Source organism: Nansenia antarctica (assembly GCF_963989245.1).
Source record: "Nansenia antarctica genome assembly, chromosome: 3".
Taxonomy (NCBI): domain Eukaryota; kingdom Metazoa; phylum Chordata; class Actinopteri; order Argentiniformes; family Microstomatidae; genus Nansenia; species Nansenia antarctica.
In genome coordinates, this window is record NC_137688.1 from 41,282,860 (window position 1) to 41,299,978 (window position 17,119).

At 46.1% G+C, this 17,119-nt stretch overlaps 1 protein-coding gene across 1 annotated transcript in view; it reads right to left on the bottom strand.

Annotated features, from left to right (window-relative positions):
• Positions 1-397: 397 nt before the first annotated feature.
• Positions 398-17,119, bottom strand: part of traf4a (tnf receptor-associated factor 4a) — a gene marked incomplete at its 5' end in the record, with an annotated part of 30,503 nt that continues 13,781 nt past the window's right edge. The window contains 6 exons of the mRNA XM_080526564.1: positions 398-1,770; positions 2,621-2,776; positions 3,609-3,770; positions 4,407-4,568; positions 4,884-4,988; positions 8,295-8,346. Of these exons, the coding sequence (XP_080382690.1) occupies positions 1,138-1,770; positions 2,621-2,776; positions 3,609-3,770; positions 4,407-4,568; positions 4,884-4,988; positions 8,295-8,346 (1,270 nt within the window). The 3' untranslated portion in view covers positions 398-1,137. The remainder of the gene's footprint in view (positions 1,771-2,620; positions 2,777-3,608; positions 3,771-4,406; positions 4,569-4,883; positions 4,989-8,294; positions 8,347-17,119) is intronic.

The window sequence follows — 17,119 nt, forward strand, 5'->3', positions numbered from 1 at the left end:
CAGTCTGTGACGTATTATCGACAAAGTTGCTCACATTTTTCATAATATATCAAAAGAATTTGGTTCCATTTAACAGTTCCTCCACTGCAAAAAGCCCTCACGGGGAGAGGATTTCAAGAATACAGGTTACAGTACAAAAAATGTGGTCCACGTTGTATCGCATGAAACATGCATGGTTTATGTTGCCTTGGAGCACGTCTCTCCCCTACCCAGACCCAGAAAATGGTCTCATGGCTTTTCCCCTCTCACTTCAGTGCACATGTACTTTTCTGTACTTACTATGTCTACTCAGAAGAAGCCTGACTGGGTTCTAAGATCTGTTCTACCCATGCATTATGCACTCTGGAAACTGCCTGGGATAAAAGTGATGTTTTTTTTGAAGATCCGGATTTCAGGAAGTCAGGATTTCTTAATCCCTTCATTTTAAGCATTACACACTGTGTTAAACGACTGTATATGAGTCACAGACTGGGATAAGTTGACTAGAAGTAACACTTCATTCACAGCTGTAATTTGTTTGCTTACTAGCAACAGGTTTATTAGCGATCTTGCATTAGCTAAATGGTGTTTTGTTATGGGATCAGTGGGAGATTCTGTAAAAGCATGTAAACAAAAGGCAGTTGGAATTGACTCTGTGTGATGAGCTCCTTACTCTTTAGATCAGTGTGATCAGATAGGATGTTTAGATCCAGATTCAAACATTCTGTGTGCAAAGCCCTGTGAAAAGCCCTACACTCACCTTGATCCTTTCTTCATCGTTAGGTCTATTCTGCAGAAATATAACACAACTAAATATAACTTAAAATAAACTCTCTAGGCACTATGGATTTCCAAGGCTTTTTGTTGCAGATTGAGAAACAAAATGTTAGAAAACAAACATATAAAAAATAAGATTAATCAGAGAGTGATGGTTCTGCAGACCAAACACTTTGTCCTCCATTTAAATATATTGGGCTCCTCCAGTCAGTCAGCCAACTCAACCAAACAGATTAGCTCCAAGTCTGCAGTGGAGTTCCTGTAGGGACAGTAAGTTACTTATGTAAAAGATAAGTGTGAGGTGAAGTTCTCTAGGTACGTGTTCATTTCAGTCTTTAAACACCAGACTTACACCCTCCCGTCTAAATCAACCAGATCCCTTTAGGCCATGATTTTCTGGGGGATCTCTATGGAAGCCTTGAGGAAGACGGAGTTGTCTCGGATGTAGTTCCTCTTCTTTATCTCTTCGTGGGAGATGAACTTCGGGTAGCCAAAGCCTAGGGTACTCTCGTCCAGCGAGTTCCGGGTGCTGCAGGGCTTCTGGAAGTTCTTCCAGTTGGGGTCAGGGTTGAAGGTCTCCGTGATGTGTTGGGGCTTGGAGAGCGAAGGGTCGCTCTGATCCATGATGGAGAAGGTGACCTTGTAGGAGAAGGGCCACTCCAGCAGGTTATCGTATTCCCCCGGCAGCACGCGGATGTAGATGGAGAGGTGGGAGCCCTCCCCGCTACCGTTCCCATTGAGGAACGCCGAAACTTGCAGCTTGTAGCCATAGCGGTGGGTGTAGAAGGGTGGGCTGAAGAACTCGTGGTTGTTCCGGAGCTTAGCCTCCTGAAGCTTGCGGGAGTAGTCGCTGAGCTTCCAGATGAGCACGCCGTCGTTGCTGATGGAGAGCTCCTCCATGTCCCTCCGCAGCTCCAGGATCTCCTGGCGCTGGCGCCCCACCAGGTTACACATCATGGTCAGGTGTCCCTTGGTGGTGTCCTCCAGGTGACGACCGATGGCCAGCTTTGGGCACTGCCAGAGAGAGAGGAGACTGTTAGAGCTTTGGGGACTGCTACAGAGAGAGGAGACTAGTTAGAGCTTTGCTAGAGAGAAGAGACTGGTTAGTGAATGTCTGCTGCAAGGAGAGCGAAACTACACTATTAGAAAAAGGGTTATTCTGCTATAGGTAGGACAGCTTTGTGCATATTGTATGCACAATACATTATCTAGCCTGTCTTAGTTTACACACACACACACAAGCATCTTCATAGAGTAAGTGAATATTATATTGGCTGATCAGCTGCTCTGTTGGGAGCCTGCCATACACATTTCTGTTTACTGTACTGAACATCTACAGGCATGGATGTACTCGCTGCTGACGCCTCCAGATTCCGGGAAAAGCCTTTATGTATTCTGTCAGACCATCTGCATCGGTATACACTGAGTATTCCACTATCAGGACAAACAGAGATGACTACACAACACATGATACCCCATCTGGTTCTTCTACACAGAGAGCTTTCCACATGTTTGTCATATTGACGTCAGCTTCAGAAATAGACAGAAACGTGCTGTCAGACTGGAAAAGTGTGAAATCAAGCCTACAGGCATAGCAGCACTGCATATTTGAGAATATCTTTGAGCTTTGGACATCAGTTTATGTACAGACATGCAATGCAACCAGGGCAAAACAACATCAACAAAACATCATTTTTGGAAACAAATAAATCATGTCTGTTTTGTTTTAAGGGTTTGGGGTGGGTGTAACGGTAAGTAGTACCCTCTTAGATGCTGAGGTTCTACCTAACAAGCCGAAGAACCCTTTATGATTGTAGGTAGGACTTTTTTTATTTTATTTTTTTATTTAGCAGGTCAACCTTACCCTGTGTTTGCAGCCGGCGTCTTTGAAGGGGCAGAGTACAAGTGCGCTGCCACAGTTCTCCTTCACATGGTTGGCCAGATCCTCCCGGGCGATGTTGGGGGTGCCACACTGGTTTGGGCACTGAACAGGAAACCGAGGGCAATGGAACTGATGGTTCTGTCAGGCAGGAAACAAAATCATGTGATCTGAATATAGAGCTCTATACATCCTAGAATGTTTGTTGTCAATGTCAAATGAGAAGAAGCATTCATTAACAAGTGTAGTGTATACAATATTTAACAAAATGTCAGCCTATGAAGGTTAATTAATTGAATAAACGAGCTGATTAAGGAGTTGGTTTTTGCATAATAAAGCATGCACAAAGCAAGCATGTGGGGGAAACGGTTTCTCTGGGCCCATGGAATAAGCTGGGCGTAGAGGAGAGGAGGACAGTAGGAGAGTAGAGAGGAAGGGAGGGGAGGAGAGGAGAGGAGAGAATGAATGGCCAATGTGCCTGCAAACAGGATGTGTGTATGCTATGGCAGGTGCCGTCAGGGGTGGGTGCTGCCAGCCAGGCTCACACAGCGCTTTGGTACAGTGCAGGGGCACCATGAAAGCTATCGTTCATGCTGCCACGGGCTCAATGCCATCCCACGCTGCAGCGCCTGAAACCTCTCCTTCATCTACCACTGAGAGGGCACTGTTCCATTATCTGCCCCAGTCAAATAGGGAAAAAACTAAAACACTCCCCAAACAAGCCACCAATACACTGATATAATTTAGTTCTCACAGCTGTGAGTTTGTCTACTAACTTGAATAGCCTTTCCTGTAGAAATAAAGACGCTACATTGATGGGGGAGACTTCTACCTATTCACATCAAGGAATAGAAGATTCAGCCATTTGATTGCGAGACAATAAGGCCCAACTCTGGTCCATAGTTCTTGTGTGTGTGTGTGTGTGTGTGTGTGTGTGCGCCTGTGTTTGTGTTTGCTTGTGTTGATGACTGACCTGGATGGTGTCGAAGACAAACTCCTTGCCGCAGTACTTGCAGGGCTGCGTACGTTTGGGACACTCGGCCAGGCTGTGCTGGGACAGGAGCCGGCGCATCATCCTCGCCCCACACTTATTCTCACAGTACACACTCTCCTGGGGACAGATGCCCTGGTGGTTCTGGAGGAGAAGATGACACACACACACACGTCAACAACTCCACACTGGTACGGTATCCAGCAATACAACCAGCTAACCCAACTTTCAGTAGCACTGTTTATTACGCTCTGTTGGACATAAACCGTTCTGGAAAATGTTTAGTGCAGTTTTATGATCTGCCTCATCAAGTGAAAAATAATTCTTATATAAAGTTGGAGCCACATTAATTATTCTGTTATGGCGTGCGGAGCCCACATTGGGCATGTGTAAATAGAGGAGGGGCAGCCTATTAAAAGACTAACAGAAGTGTTAGTGAGAACTAACCCTGAGGCACTTTTACTCCAGGATGAAGAGGGGAAACACACATACAGTATGAATGGATCACAGTTCTGCTCCCTCACGCAGGCCAAAACACGGGTTATTTCCAAATACACTGGCAGTCTCTAAAGCGAGTGACATGAATGTATTTGGCTTCCTGCAGTTTACACTACAAAGACAGCCTTTCATGTGTTCAGGGAGAAAACCTGTGGCCTATTCCGGGTTTCTGTGTGTGTGTGTGTGTGTGTGTGTGTGTGTGTGTGTGTGTGTGTGTGTGTGTGTGTGCGTGTATGTGTGTGTTTGTAAAACAAGCTCTCTCCGCCGCTGGTTGTTGTTTACCTCATAGGCCTCCCCGGTGAACTCGGAGCCACAGAACTCGCACTTGACCTTGCGCTTGGGGCAGTCGTGCTGCAGGTGGTCGGGCAGGTCGCGGCGTGTCAGCTTAATGGAACAGCGGTTGGGGCAGGGGATCACGTTGAAGGCGCAGGTGGAGAAGTGGCCCTGAGGGAGGCAGCAGCAAAGAGGAGAGAGAGAGAGAGAGAGGAATGTGTCAGCAGCGAGACAGACAAGCTCCCTTCACAGGCTGCATTTAGTCAGGCCCCAGCCAGGAAACACTATCAAATAACCCATAAATAGCAAAAGATTAACACCAGCCACCCGCTAAATGTGGGTAGATTTTTGGCATTGCCGAGTAAATAAGGAAATCTTACCAGCCACTTTGGTAGCCAACAAAGGTTTGTGAATGCTATGCTTCAATTGGCTTCAAAACTGGCTGGTAGACCGAAAAGGATCAAATGAGGATAAAAGGTGACTGACCTGGAGCTGCTTCATCTGTCCCGTCCAGCGGCATCCCTCCTCGCTGTGGATACAGCGGATAGGCAGGGCCAGGATCTGCTGCTCCAGCTCTGGGTCTGGGTAGATCTGCAGGACACAACCAGCACACACTCAGAACTGGATCACAAATCTAAAGTTGACCTGTATAGTATAATGTATCCGTAATCACACTACAGAGCTGAGCTGTACTGGCTGCCTGGTTACATATCCACCATATTTGCTGTGTTGGCGAGACAGTGTGTGGGAACCCAATGCTGTGATGGAAGATCACCTGATACTGTAACTGAAAATGGTCTTTCCACGAGTACATTAAGTCATTAAGCATCATGTTGATACGCAAGTGCATTCATAATACAATGAATATTCTTCGAAGAGGATCCTACAACAAAACAGCAAAATAGGAAGTTCAAAAAGCTAGTCACAATCGTGATACACTAGTGGAAAATGAATCAGTTTGGCTGTACAGTTGGCTGTACAGTTGCTTATACAGCCACTATCTGCCATTGTTGTCATAGTTCATGATAGAAAAGCACACACACCTGAACAAACCAGAAAAGTAACTTCCTCAGAATGTCACAGCTGTCCCCAAAACAAACAACAGCTCAACTGTAGTTACACACATTCATTTAGAGAGGCTCTCTTTATTGATTTTCCTATGAACCAGAATAATACTTAAAACAAGGAATGAAGAAACATCCTGTAGCAAGATATATACTTAAGTAACTTAAGTGATTGAACTCTGTAATTTTATCAAACAATGACGTTTCATATGATCAAAGAATAGCCCAAGATGATGGCATAGAAATTATGCTACGGAGGTCTGACAATGGCATGTCAATGTGTTACCACAATCCATAGCAATTGACGCAGATCACAACCAAAAAGATTTTACAACCGTATTATGTCATTTTTCTTTTAATTGTTCTATTTCATTTCCATTTAAGTCTTTTCTATAGAGTGTATGTACCTTTTTATTTTTTATAATGTTCACAATTGCATGCTCTTGGAAAATCCAATAAACAAAGATTTTACAACCAAAAATCACATGCTCATGAGGAAAGAAGACAACAAAGAAGGAGAAACTAAACCCTAACACTCTCTCATTGTTCCAACCTCGGGATCCATGGGAGACTGCAATAATGACCTTTTAACGTCCCAGGCGGATCAGGGGAGTAAAGCTCTTTGGAGCTCAAACTTGGATTTTACTCTGTCTGCGTTTGGAAGAGTTGGCTACAGTCCCAGAGTACATCCCAGACCCTTACAATACAAATCACAAAATCATTCATACACACTGGCATCAGTCTATTCAGCAAGGTCCATCAATCATAATTCCCCCCCAGTGACCCACTTGTATGCATTTATGTCTGTTGTTCAAGTTTGTATTGTGACTGTGACGTTCTATGATTGCTATACCTTTGTATTGCGAGACACATTTCCAAAAAAAGGGTACAAAAAACATTATTACTTCTCAACTTAACTGGGGTTAGCAAAATAATATGCTGGGTGAAATAAGGAGCATTAGTAGAATTGAGAGTGTGATGATGGGGAGGTCAAGGACAGTGTGTGATGAGCACTACCCTGCGATCTGGTCACCGGCAGGGGGTCAATTCCAGGCGACTGGGAGGCTGTGAAGGCCGCAGTAAATAACCATGCCTGACAGGTGTGCTATGAACACATTGTCCCTGTGGGGAGCAGTCACTCGCATACTCCATCCTGACTACAGTCCCCCTTCATTGCAGTCACTGCCGTACACAAACAAAAGGTTCTCTGGCTTGTCCCTGTTCTATATGGCACCTTTTTTTATCCTATGTAGAACCATTTGTTGTATGTGGAGTGCAAGCTGCAGTGTTAACTTGCAGGCTCCCTGGATTATAGCTATAGCTATAAACTCTTAACCGACTTCAGCATGCTAATGTAGAACTTGTTACCATGACAATGTCAGGAGCACATGTTTTTTTTTTAAAGGCAGAATGACACATTAAACACAAGTTTCCAAACTGTCAAGTGAGATTGTACAGTAACTGAGAGATGGTCCTTGAGTGGTCATCAGTGCTTTGATTGCTTTTGTTAAGCTTGAGATCCTCTCATTGAGTACAGAATTAAGTCCTTATCCATTCACTGCCTCGCTCACTGGGCACAATAGGGAAATCAGACATTCTATCACTTTGAATACAGCAGTACATCCTTGTTCTTCTTTTTTTTTTTTACCCAAGCATAATCTGATTAAATGCTTAAGAGAAATGTAGAAAATGAAGCCAGCAGTTCAATTAAAGAGATTTGAATGTGATTCTCTCTCTCTCTCTCCCTCTCTCTTTCTCTCCCTCTCTCTCTCCCCCTCTCTCTCTCTCTCCCCATCTCTCCCTCTCTCCCCCCCTCTCTCTCTCCCTCTCTCCCCCCCTCTCTCTCTCTCTCTCTCCCCCCCCCCCTCTCTCTCTCTCTCCCCCCCCCTCTCTCTCTATCTCTCTCTCTCTCCCTCTCTCTCTCCCTCTCCCCCTCTCTCTCTCCCCCCCTCCCTCCCTCTCACAAAGCTAGTGTTGTTTGGGAGTGGGTTTTAGATCAACCCAATGCCTTCCTCCAATACAATACCTAAAAATATTAGTATTGACTTTGGGCTGTGAAGATGAGGAAGAATATTGCCTTTTATGGTCCACTCATACAGAAATAAACTAAAACAACAGTTGTATATGATGCTGAATACTTCACACAGTGGAGCAGTGGAGTAATACAAGACAAGAGAGAACAGTTTGGTCAAACTCTGCATCTAAAAAAGGATCACCGTCAACTCTTGACATTCCGACAGAGATGAGTAGCCTGTGGCCATTCGTTAGCACAATTAGCGGACATACACTAGGACGGCTAGTTGTCTGAGCTCTCTCTCTGTCTCTCCCTCTCTCTCTCTCTCTAGGCTTGGGGCAAGGGACACCACCATGATGAGTCACGAGTCCTTCACATTCACAGCGAAATAGCTTTAGCGTGCTGCCCCAGGAAACATCATGGAACACGGAACACACAGATCTTCATTCATGATCAGAGTGTGAATCGTGAGATGCTTTAGGAGTACTCCAAAAGGTCATGTGGGGAGGACAATTGCTAGTAGGGCCATAGGTTACGCCTAGGGCCACACCGTATACCTCTCCCTCAGCAGCATGTGTGCGTTTCATTTTGGCGCCCATGTTAACAGGTTAGAGTAGCCACACAGCCTGCGTGAGTCGCGCGTCTCACACTGTGTGGCTACTCTAACCTGTTAATATGGGTGCCGAAATGATGCACACGCGCTGCTGAGGGAGAGGTATACGGTGTGGCCCAGGCGTTAAAGGTATTGCTACTGCTACACTGGTAGGCAGACCATACTCCTGTTCAATTGAATGTGTGTAGGTTGAAACTGTACTGTACCTTGGCATAGTCCAGGGGTAGCTGATCCTCTGGACATTTGAAGACCCCCTCACTGTAAGACACAAGAAGGATAGGACATGTTAATAATGTGTGTATATGTCATTGTATCCTGTCATGTTAGAAGGTATCATTAGAGGCAGTTAAATGCTGGACACTTGAGAAAAAGCTATGTGTAAATTCTAACAGAAAAAAAAAAAAATCTGCTGATTTTCATAAAAGGTATTCACCACAGGGAAAAGGTGCATAGATGGTGTTAACTTGCGTTCACCCTGCACTTACATCCCTGGACAGGGTAACACTACATCCCTGGACAGAGCCTGTATCAGCAGCTCTGTGACTCAGCTATGACGCACGCGCGCACGCACACACGCACACACATAACTGTACTGTATAATAAAGCCAGATTACTTTCTCTGAGCCATTGGCTTTTATGTAGTTGCCCTTTCATCTTCCCCCTCCCTCTTCAGATTTATTTTGACAAATTCAGAGTTTTATTACTGGAGAGGAAAAGTGCACAAGTTGGAGCCTGATCTGTCCATCTATACATATAAAAGGTTCTCTTCCTCCCACTCTTTTTCTCTGTCATGTCTGAGGTGTTCATTTTTGTCTCTTTTCCTTTTAAGGCAGTGGGGGGGGGGGGGGGGCTCTGCCAAGGCTACATTTCCTTTACGCTAAGCCTGGTCTTTGTACTCTGTACCTCCCCCTCCCCTCATGATATATTGATTGCTGATTTGCCTGTCTGAGGGTGAAGCGGGGGCGGGTGAGAGGCAGGTCTGGGTCAGACGGCTGGCTCTTTGTTCCTCCCTCTCTTCCCACCCCAGCAGCAGACCTAGGCTACACGACCACAAAACGACGACGAAACACAGTTTCGATCTCCGGCCACACAAGCGTTTTCTCATTGTCGCACAAAAGAATCTCTGGCCACATGGAACCGCGTATTCAGGTACACTGGGCATGCGCGTTATGGTAGACCTAGAAAATGATAAAAATATAATTGAGACAGTACCATTAAAATAATAGAAATTCATTCATTTTCATTAATTCGGTAGTATTGTCAACTCCCAATCAATCTCCACTTAGGCTACATTACATCTGCATCCAACATATGGCATGTATACGTTATTCATCTGTGTAAATTTAGGTTGTATAAAAAGAGCTGATGCATAATAAACTTTGTGATAATTGTTGAAGTGCCTCTTGCTAAGATGTTTCTACGATAAATAATATCACAGCACTGGTAAGTGTAGGCTATTTATAGCACAAGACTTGCGCTGAATGGTTGGGTCGTACGCAATGCGCACATACATCAATCAATCAAACTTTATTTATACAGCATATGGATGTTACGTGCCTAATGCCTAGACCTTTGATGTGCACACTTGTTACTTGCCGCTTTCATCATTTTATTTAGCCTATATAGCACAAGTCATGCATTGAATGTGCTGAACAGTATTAAGTAAACCGCAATACATGTGTGGGTGTCCGCGTCATCGTTATCGAAAAACACACCCAATCGCCGACCACACGACTCCAAAAACGATACGGAAATTCTCTGAACTCACGAATTCGGCGGAGTCGTGTAGCCGTGAGGTGCAAACGATATCAGATCATCGCCGTTTCAGCCAAATCCGGCGCAGTGTAGCCTAGGCCTAAGATCTGAGATCTTGGGGAAGGGGGGGGTTTGCACACAGCCCCGCAAAAGAACTCCTGATTTAGGCATTTTCTTCAGAAAGAGACATAAATGAGATGGGTGGCATGGCTCGTTAGGAACCCTCTGACAACACAGCATGTCCCAAGGCCTAATGATGTCACCATGAAACATTCACACTGGTGACTGCAATAGGCTATGGGGGGGGGGAGGGGTGTACTGTATGGAACAGTCAGGCCAGTCAGAAGCACAAAGGGAACCTTAAAAAAAGGCCATCAGTGCAATCAGGGCTGATCCCCTGAGACGTCTTAATGAGACGTCCATAGTGTTACAATATAGAGGTCTGCAGACGCCCCGCAGAGCCATATGGGCTTCTTGGGCCAGGGATTGGGGGGATCAAGCGGGGGTGGGTGGGGGGATTTGTGGGGGACAAGGGGCCAGGCAGACACAGTTATGCCTGGTACAATCCTCATGTCCTAGCATGGATGGGATACCATTATCACTATCATCGACTGCAGTCAGGCCTCTCATTGTAACAATGGGCACATTGAAAGGTACAGTCACACGGGCGCCAAAATGCTCCTTTGCATACCTTTTCATGGCTCCCCAACGTGCTGGAGACTAAAATAACTTGACTGTTTCTGGATGAACGCCACAAGCCCTGCAGCTCTAGCTGTCCTTCGATTGGGCTAAAACACAAACCCTTTGATGAACAGACTTTTCCTGCCCTCGCCATTCCGACAGTACATAAAACAGATTAGAGGAAAACTAAGTGCCCAGAGTAGGTCAGTAGCCTGTGCTCCGTGCCTCCAGGGGGGCACAATGTCCCTATTGACCAGGGTGCTACACTTCTTTAATCTGTTTAGCCACTGGGTCACCGGACAAGAGGTCCCCAGGGACACAGAGCCCATGTGACCAGACACATGACCGTGTGCACTTTGCCCCCCGGCTCCCCAGCTGATGTGAATCAGATCAGCCGCAGGGAGAGCGGACCCGAGCAGGGGGATGGTGGAGAGGAGAGGAGGGGTGAGGGAGGACGAGGAGAGGGGGGATAGTGGAGAGGCGAGGAGGGGTGAGGGAGGAAGAGGAGAGGGGGGATAGTGGAGAGGAGAGGAGGGGTGAGGGAGGAAGAGGAGAGGGGGGGGGGGGGTCGGGTGTGAGGTTAATGCATGACGAGACATCAGTAATCCTAGTCCACTGGGGTCACTGTGTCAGCAGGGGGCTAGAGAGCGATTAATAATGAACGTAAAGGAAAAAAGAAAAAAAAGGTATCGATTACCAGAGGGAATGCCCTGTCAGCAGAACCTCTCATATGTACTGTGAATTCATTTACTCATCGCCATCATTAAGGACTCATCCGTTCCGTGTTGATGAGAGTCAGGAGTCTAGTTTTAGAGCCGTGGGCCTGATGCAGAGCTGTAGACGGGACTCTAGCCCCCCATACAGTGAGGGGAGATGGGACCAGACAGACACAGGGTTCCTTTCTGTACAGAGATGGAAGCTTGAGCACAGAAAGGGGCTAGAGATGACCAGAGGTGACAACAGAAATACTTACACAACAAGCAGGGTAACACAGGCACACTTTTCAGGGATAGTTACTTTGAGCCCTAAAATGTGACTTGTGATTTTCTTGTTGAGGCATTCATGAGTGATCTGATCGTGTCACCTACAAAGCCTATTGGTCATGCGTTTGACATCATTTCGCACAATGAATTGAAAGCTCTCATATCCATCGCCTTGCATGGGTTCGGGAAGCACTATTGATGATGTCCCCGATGAATACATGTGTGTGTTGTACATATGTGTGTGTGTGTGTGTGTGTGCGTGCGTGCGTTTGTTGGTAAGCCTGGCTCCTGTATCTGATGTACAGAAGAAGACAAGCGAAAAGAGTCTAGTCACAGACTGTCAGGACGATTCCGCTCCCTGGCTGTAGAGCAAATCCTGCAGCCACACTATTCATTTGCCTGGGCCAGTGTTCATAATACTACCTGACGCTCCCTCCCGCCTGTTAGTCCAGCTCAATGCCTTTCTGTGACAGGGCATTTAGTGCAACGTGTAGAGGGCATTGAAATAATAAAAGCATTGATACATTTCTATGACGACAGTACTTTAGGCCTCCTTACAGTGGAGTGTGTATGCTGGTGGAATCACTCAGATAGCCTTGAATCAGGTCCCGCGTGAATCACTCTGCATTGTGGTCCCGTGAGAGGTTAAACAACATTGTTATTGTAACACAGAGAGAGGGAAATCTCCTTTACAGTACAGCTACACAAGAGGGGACCTTGGACCCTGTCCACTTGACTCAGAAACGGCACTACTGATATGAGCAATTACACGACGACTACAGTTTCACGGGAGGAAAACACGTGTGGCAGGGACACGCAGGAGGACAGAGATTTCAAAATAAAATAAAGATATAGAGAGATTTTTTTTTGGGGGGGGGGGGTCTTGAACACAGCTCTCAGCTGTCAAGTCAATGAATACCCAGGGTGAGAGAGAGTGATAATCAAGTTAACTGATCGCTTGTGTTGGGACAGCACGGCGGAAAAGCTTAGTCCTGCATAGGGTGTTTACTACAATCACCACATCAACATGTCAATGAATACCTCGGGCCTCTCGTACCGTGAGAACAGCAGGAACCACAGCTGCTGTGCTACAGCGCCGGCCAACATGAGATCCAGGCCCCATGCACCAAAACAGCAGAAGGCCGGATGCCCCTCAGCTAATTACATGTTCATACCCTCCCCCCCCCCCCCCCCCAACACACACTTTCACCGACAGACAAAGACAGCCATCACGTCGCGTGTTTTAGCGTGTAACCACGTCCAACAACAGCACTCTCACATGCTCTAATTAGGGGCATTTCCCCTCCACAGGCAAAATGCATCTCACGGCATAGGCCGTTATTCCCTGAACCCCCCCCCCACCCTCCTCCACTCCATCCCCCCACCCAGCCACCCCACCGTCCTCCACTCCATCCCCCCACCCAGCCACCCCTAATTGCCCCCTTTTTTCTTCCCCTCAAATCCTCTTTGGGGCCCCTGAGCACAGATTAAACCACCATCCATCCATCCCCTCAGTGATCGCTGTCCTCATCGCTGTCACAACACTGCTCCATCACCAGGCTTACCCATCCTGACAGACAGTAAGGCAGGCAGAAGGCCAGAAGGACAAATCCTCCAGGTTTGGTGTTCCTACAGAGAGCCTCTTTAGGTACAGTTACGGTTGCAAAAATTCCACATGGAAACTATCGGAACGTTTCCCAAACTTACTGGAATTTTGCGACCCTAGGTTACAGTGGCTGTTGCTCTGGTGTACTTCTACCTCCAAATCTGAAGCCTGGGAATGACCAGAAGACCTGTTCTGTTGACAGATAGTGAGACTCCCACCCACGGGGCTTGACGCACTACAGGGCTACCTCAAACCATACTGTGCTGACTGGGACAATGGGTCACATGTTCCTGCAACCATGGTGGATGTGTAACCAGGCTAGCCCAGTATAGCTCAGCTCAGCTCGGCTCTGTAAGTGTAATCAGAGTATAGGGACTGTGGAAAGTTCTGGAGAGGAGAATGTCTGTGACATGTTAACACTCACAACAGCAGTCACTGTGGCAGGAAGCAGGATTTTTCAAACTCAGAGATACCATCAGGAATCTTGACTGGGCCACCTGATCCTGGTAGGCTTCCTTATCTTCTCTGGGAGCTTACCAACAAGGTTTATGTTCATCCCCATGCAATTTCCTATTCTTTTCATGTAAAGAACTGGATTAACTCTTATACACGAACGAACCCTTACTGCAAACGCCATCATTCTCTTCCATTCATCTTTCCTGTCTCTCTGTCTCGCAGCTGATCCCAATTCCATGCTGTTGCTCCCGGAATGCCAGGATAAGACAGAAATGTTGTTTTATCTCTGCAGGAGTTCCCTTAATCCCACAAATCCAACAGTTTGTGTGTGTGTGTGTGTGTGTGAGTGCATACACAGAATTATACAGAATAGATGTGTGTGTATCTCATGATTATGTGTGTGTGTGTGTGTGTGTGTGCGTGCGTGTGTGCGTGTGTGTGTGTGTGTGCGTGTGTGCGTGTGTGTGTCGTTTCCAATAATGAGACTCATTACTACTGTCATTAATGTATCGGTTGCTGGGGCGGATGGTTATTCATCATGAGTAACCAGGACAGGTGAAGGAAGGCCTTAGGACAGCCACCATAGAACAGACCAGAGTCAGAGAGAACCCCTGGATGAGAGGAGACAGACAGACCGGGTGTGGGGGTGAACCTGCCCTGGTGTTTCTACCTGACTGTGGAACCTGATACACTGTGAGGGTAGAGCTCCGCTCTCCCTCTGCTGTCTCAGGTTCCAGCCTGGACAAAGACATGCTCAACCCAGTTGTCTTTGTGGGGGAGGAACAACCTCCACTTTCTCTACACATGACGTCACCAACACTACCGTGCATTAACCCCTCCCAGGCTGGCCCTAAGGGAACTCTCCTATATGACAACCTGTCTGGTAATATCTGAAAAAAGAAAAAGGAAAGTGACGTGATTTGGATGTGTGTGTGTGTGGGTTAACGTTTTACGGGTTACATTGCATTCAGTGTAATAATGCTTTAAAGATCCAGTATGTAGTCTAAAATAGTGCTAAACGGTATTATAAATTGGTAGTGATCAAGGAAGGAGCTCACATGATAAAGAATGTTCAGTGAAGAGCGCTGTGGTCGGTCCCAAAAAGCACTTTCTAAAGTCTGGTGTTAGGGTCAAGCACTGGCCTTTACGTTTTCACATTCTCAGCCTATTTTCATGGTTAGGAGAAATATAATCTTACCGAGTTGTCCTCAAAGGCCCATAGTGAGAGATTCTCTGGTTCTCCGTTATCTACTGTACTTTGCTACCGCCATCAAGTTTCTAGGTGTAACGGTTATAAGGCTACAATAAAAAAAGAAAAGAAAGAAAATGGCGTCGATGAAACACATTTCACTTTGATTTAACGGCGTGACACTCCAAGGACATGTCTTGTACAGGAAATGACACTTGTAGAATCCTGTCTGACTCACATCATTGGTGTTTGGCAATGACCACAGACAGGCTTGATGTAAACTGACCATGCCTGACAATCTGACGGTCACGCTCGTCAACAAGTGAATGGAGATAATCTTCTGAATAGTCAGTCGACCATAATGCAACTGACACATTTAAATAGAAATACGCTCCATGTCTTGAGATACGGAAGCCAAGCCAGGCTGTGTTTTAACATGTCTCCTCATCCAGAGAGTCTTTTTGCCCTGTCTGTTATGCCCTGCCAAAATAGGCCCAATGATGCAAGTGGAAGAAAGAAAGCCGATGACTACGAGGAGAAGTGTGTGGATGGTTGCCTGGCAGAGTTTCCTTGGCTCTTCTCTTCTGCTCTCCGTCGAACCAACTCTCCTCACTATGATGATGAAACAATTGGCTGTGGTAATGTACGAGCCCAATGGGAAAAGCGTGTGTGTTAAAATAGCCTACACAGGCAGGACTTAGAAACACAATATGGACCATGGACATCATACAATATCAGTTCCCCCATTCGATGCAGAGGATATGGTACCCCTTCGAAATGGACATGATAAAAGTACTGTTTTCAGTCAAACACGAATCTAACAATCTAACAAAGCTTGCACTGTAATTTTCTTGTGAGGAACTTCCAATGTATCATTTGGAGGTGAGGTATATAACATGCCATGCATCAATTCGATGAGTCTGTCCAATAGTCAGTAAGGGGCGGCTGTTTGATCCCCGGCTCCTCCTGTCAAGGTGAGGCAAGACACTGAACCCCAAATTGCTCCCAATGAGCGGGCCAGCGCCTTGGTGTGTGAATGTGTGAATGAGAGGCCATTGTAAAGCGCTTTGGAATAAAGCGCTATATTAGTGCAGTCCATTCCATTTACTCTTCGAAATGGACAGAGTGATAAAAGTACTTTTATTCTTAGTATTAGTATTATTATTAGTATTTCAGTCAAACACGAATCTAACAATCTAACAAAGTTTGTAAAGTAATTTTCTTGTGAGAGACTTCCAAAGTATCATTTGGAGGTGAGGTATATAAAATGTCATCAATTCTGACAGTCATCGATGAGTCTGTCCAATAGGGAATGCATGAGGATGGAGCTGGTTTGTTTGGGATGCGAGCAGCACCGGCTACACTACAGTCGTTCACACTTACATAATGCCATTTTACTCCAGTTCTCCAAGCACTCACTGTGCTGACATTTGTGAGTACAAGCCATCTGTGTTCTAATTCACCCAGTCCTCCTGACACATTCAAAAGGTTAGAAAAATATCAATTCCCTTCTCAAATGTCAACTTTGTTTAGCAGCAGTAGCTGAAGGGTATTAATATGTTACGGTATGTTTTCTAGAATTCTAGAATTCCAATATTATCATAAGCTTGCTCTCTTGGATGCTACATTAAATGGCATGCAAAGCACCTTCTTTTTCTGGGTTAAGCTGAGGGGAACAAGCTTGCCCATGAGAAAATGGTTCAGGCTTTTTGTTTGGTTTGTTAACAATTTGACTGGGGTATTGGTGTGGAACAATGTTCGCCTTTCTGTCCATCGTACCCACATGTGGAAACACAACAGCTAATGTCTAAAATTGCAAGTCCATTTAGGAGGGTTATATTTTTGTTGTTGTTGTTGTTGTTGTTTGGAACTTCGAAGGTGGCAGATTTCCAGAGACTTCCACAACAGACGTACACACAGCACCTTTTAGGTGATCCATCTGTGAGCATCCAGACTGTGACTCATCAGAATTCTAGTGGCACCCCTCTGATGAAAGCAGACCGTGTTCTGCTACAACAGCGAACACTGTGTGTGTCCCTTCCCAAAGGGTCCAGCCACCTGCCAGAGAAACAAGCGACAAAAACAGAGGAGGAGAGGAGGAATAGAGGGAGGGTGAGAGATAGCAGGAAGGAAGGAGGGAGAGAAGGAGGGAGGGATGCAGCCATCTGCAGCTTGAGCTCAAGCCATTGAGACGCCATAATCCATCCTTAAGTGTGAGGAGGGGAGAGACAGAGCTGTAACCCTGCCTCACAATCCCCTTTTGCCGTCTCCTCTCATCAATGTGACTGGGCTGACACGGTCTTTATCAAGACAGGGAGGGCCACAGAAATGTTTATGTACGAATTAAACAAAATGCAAACC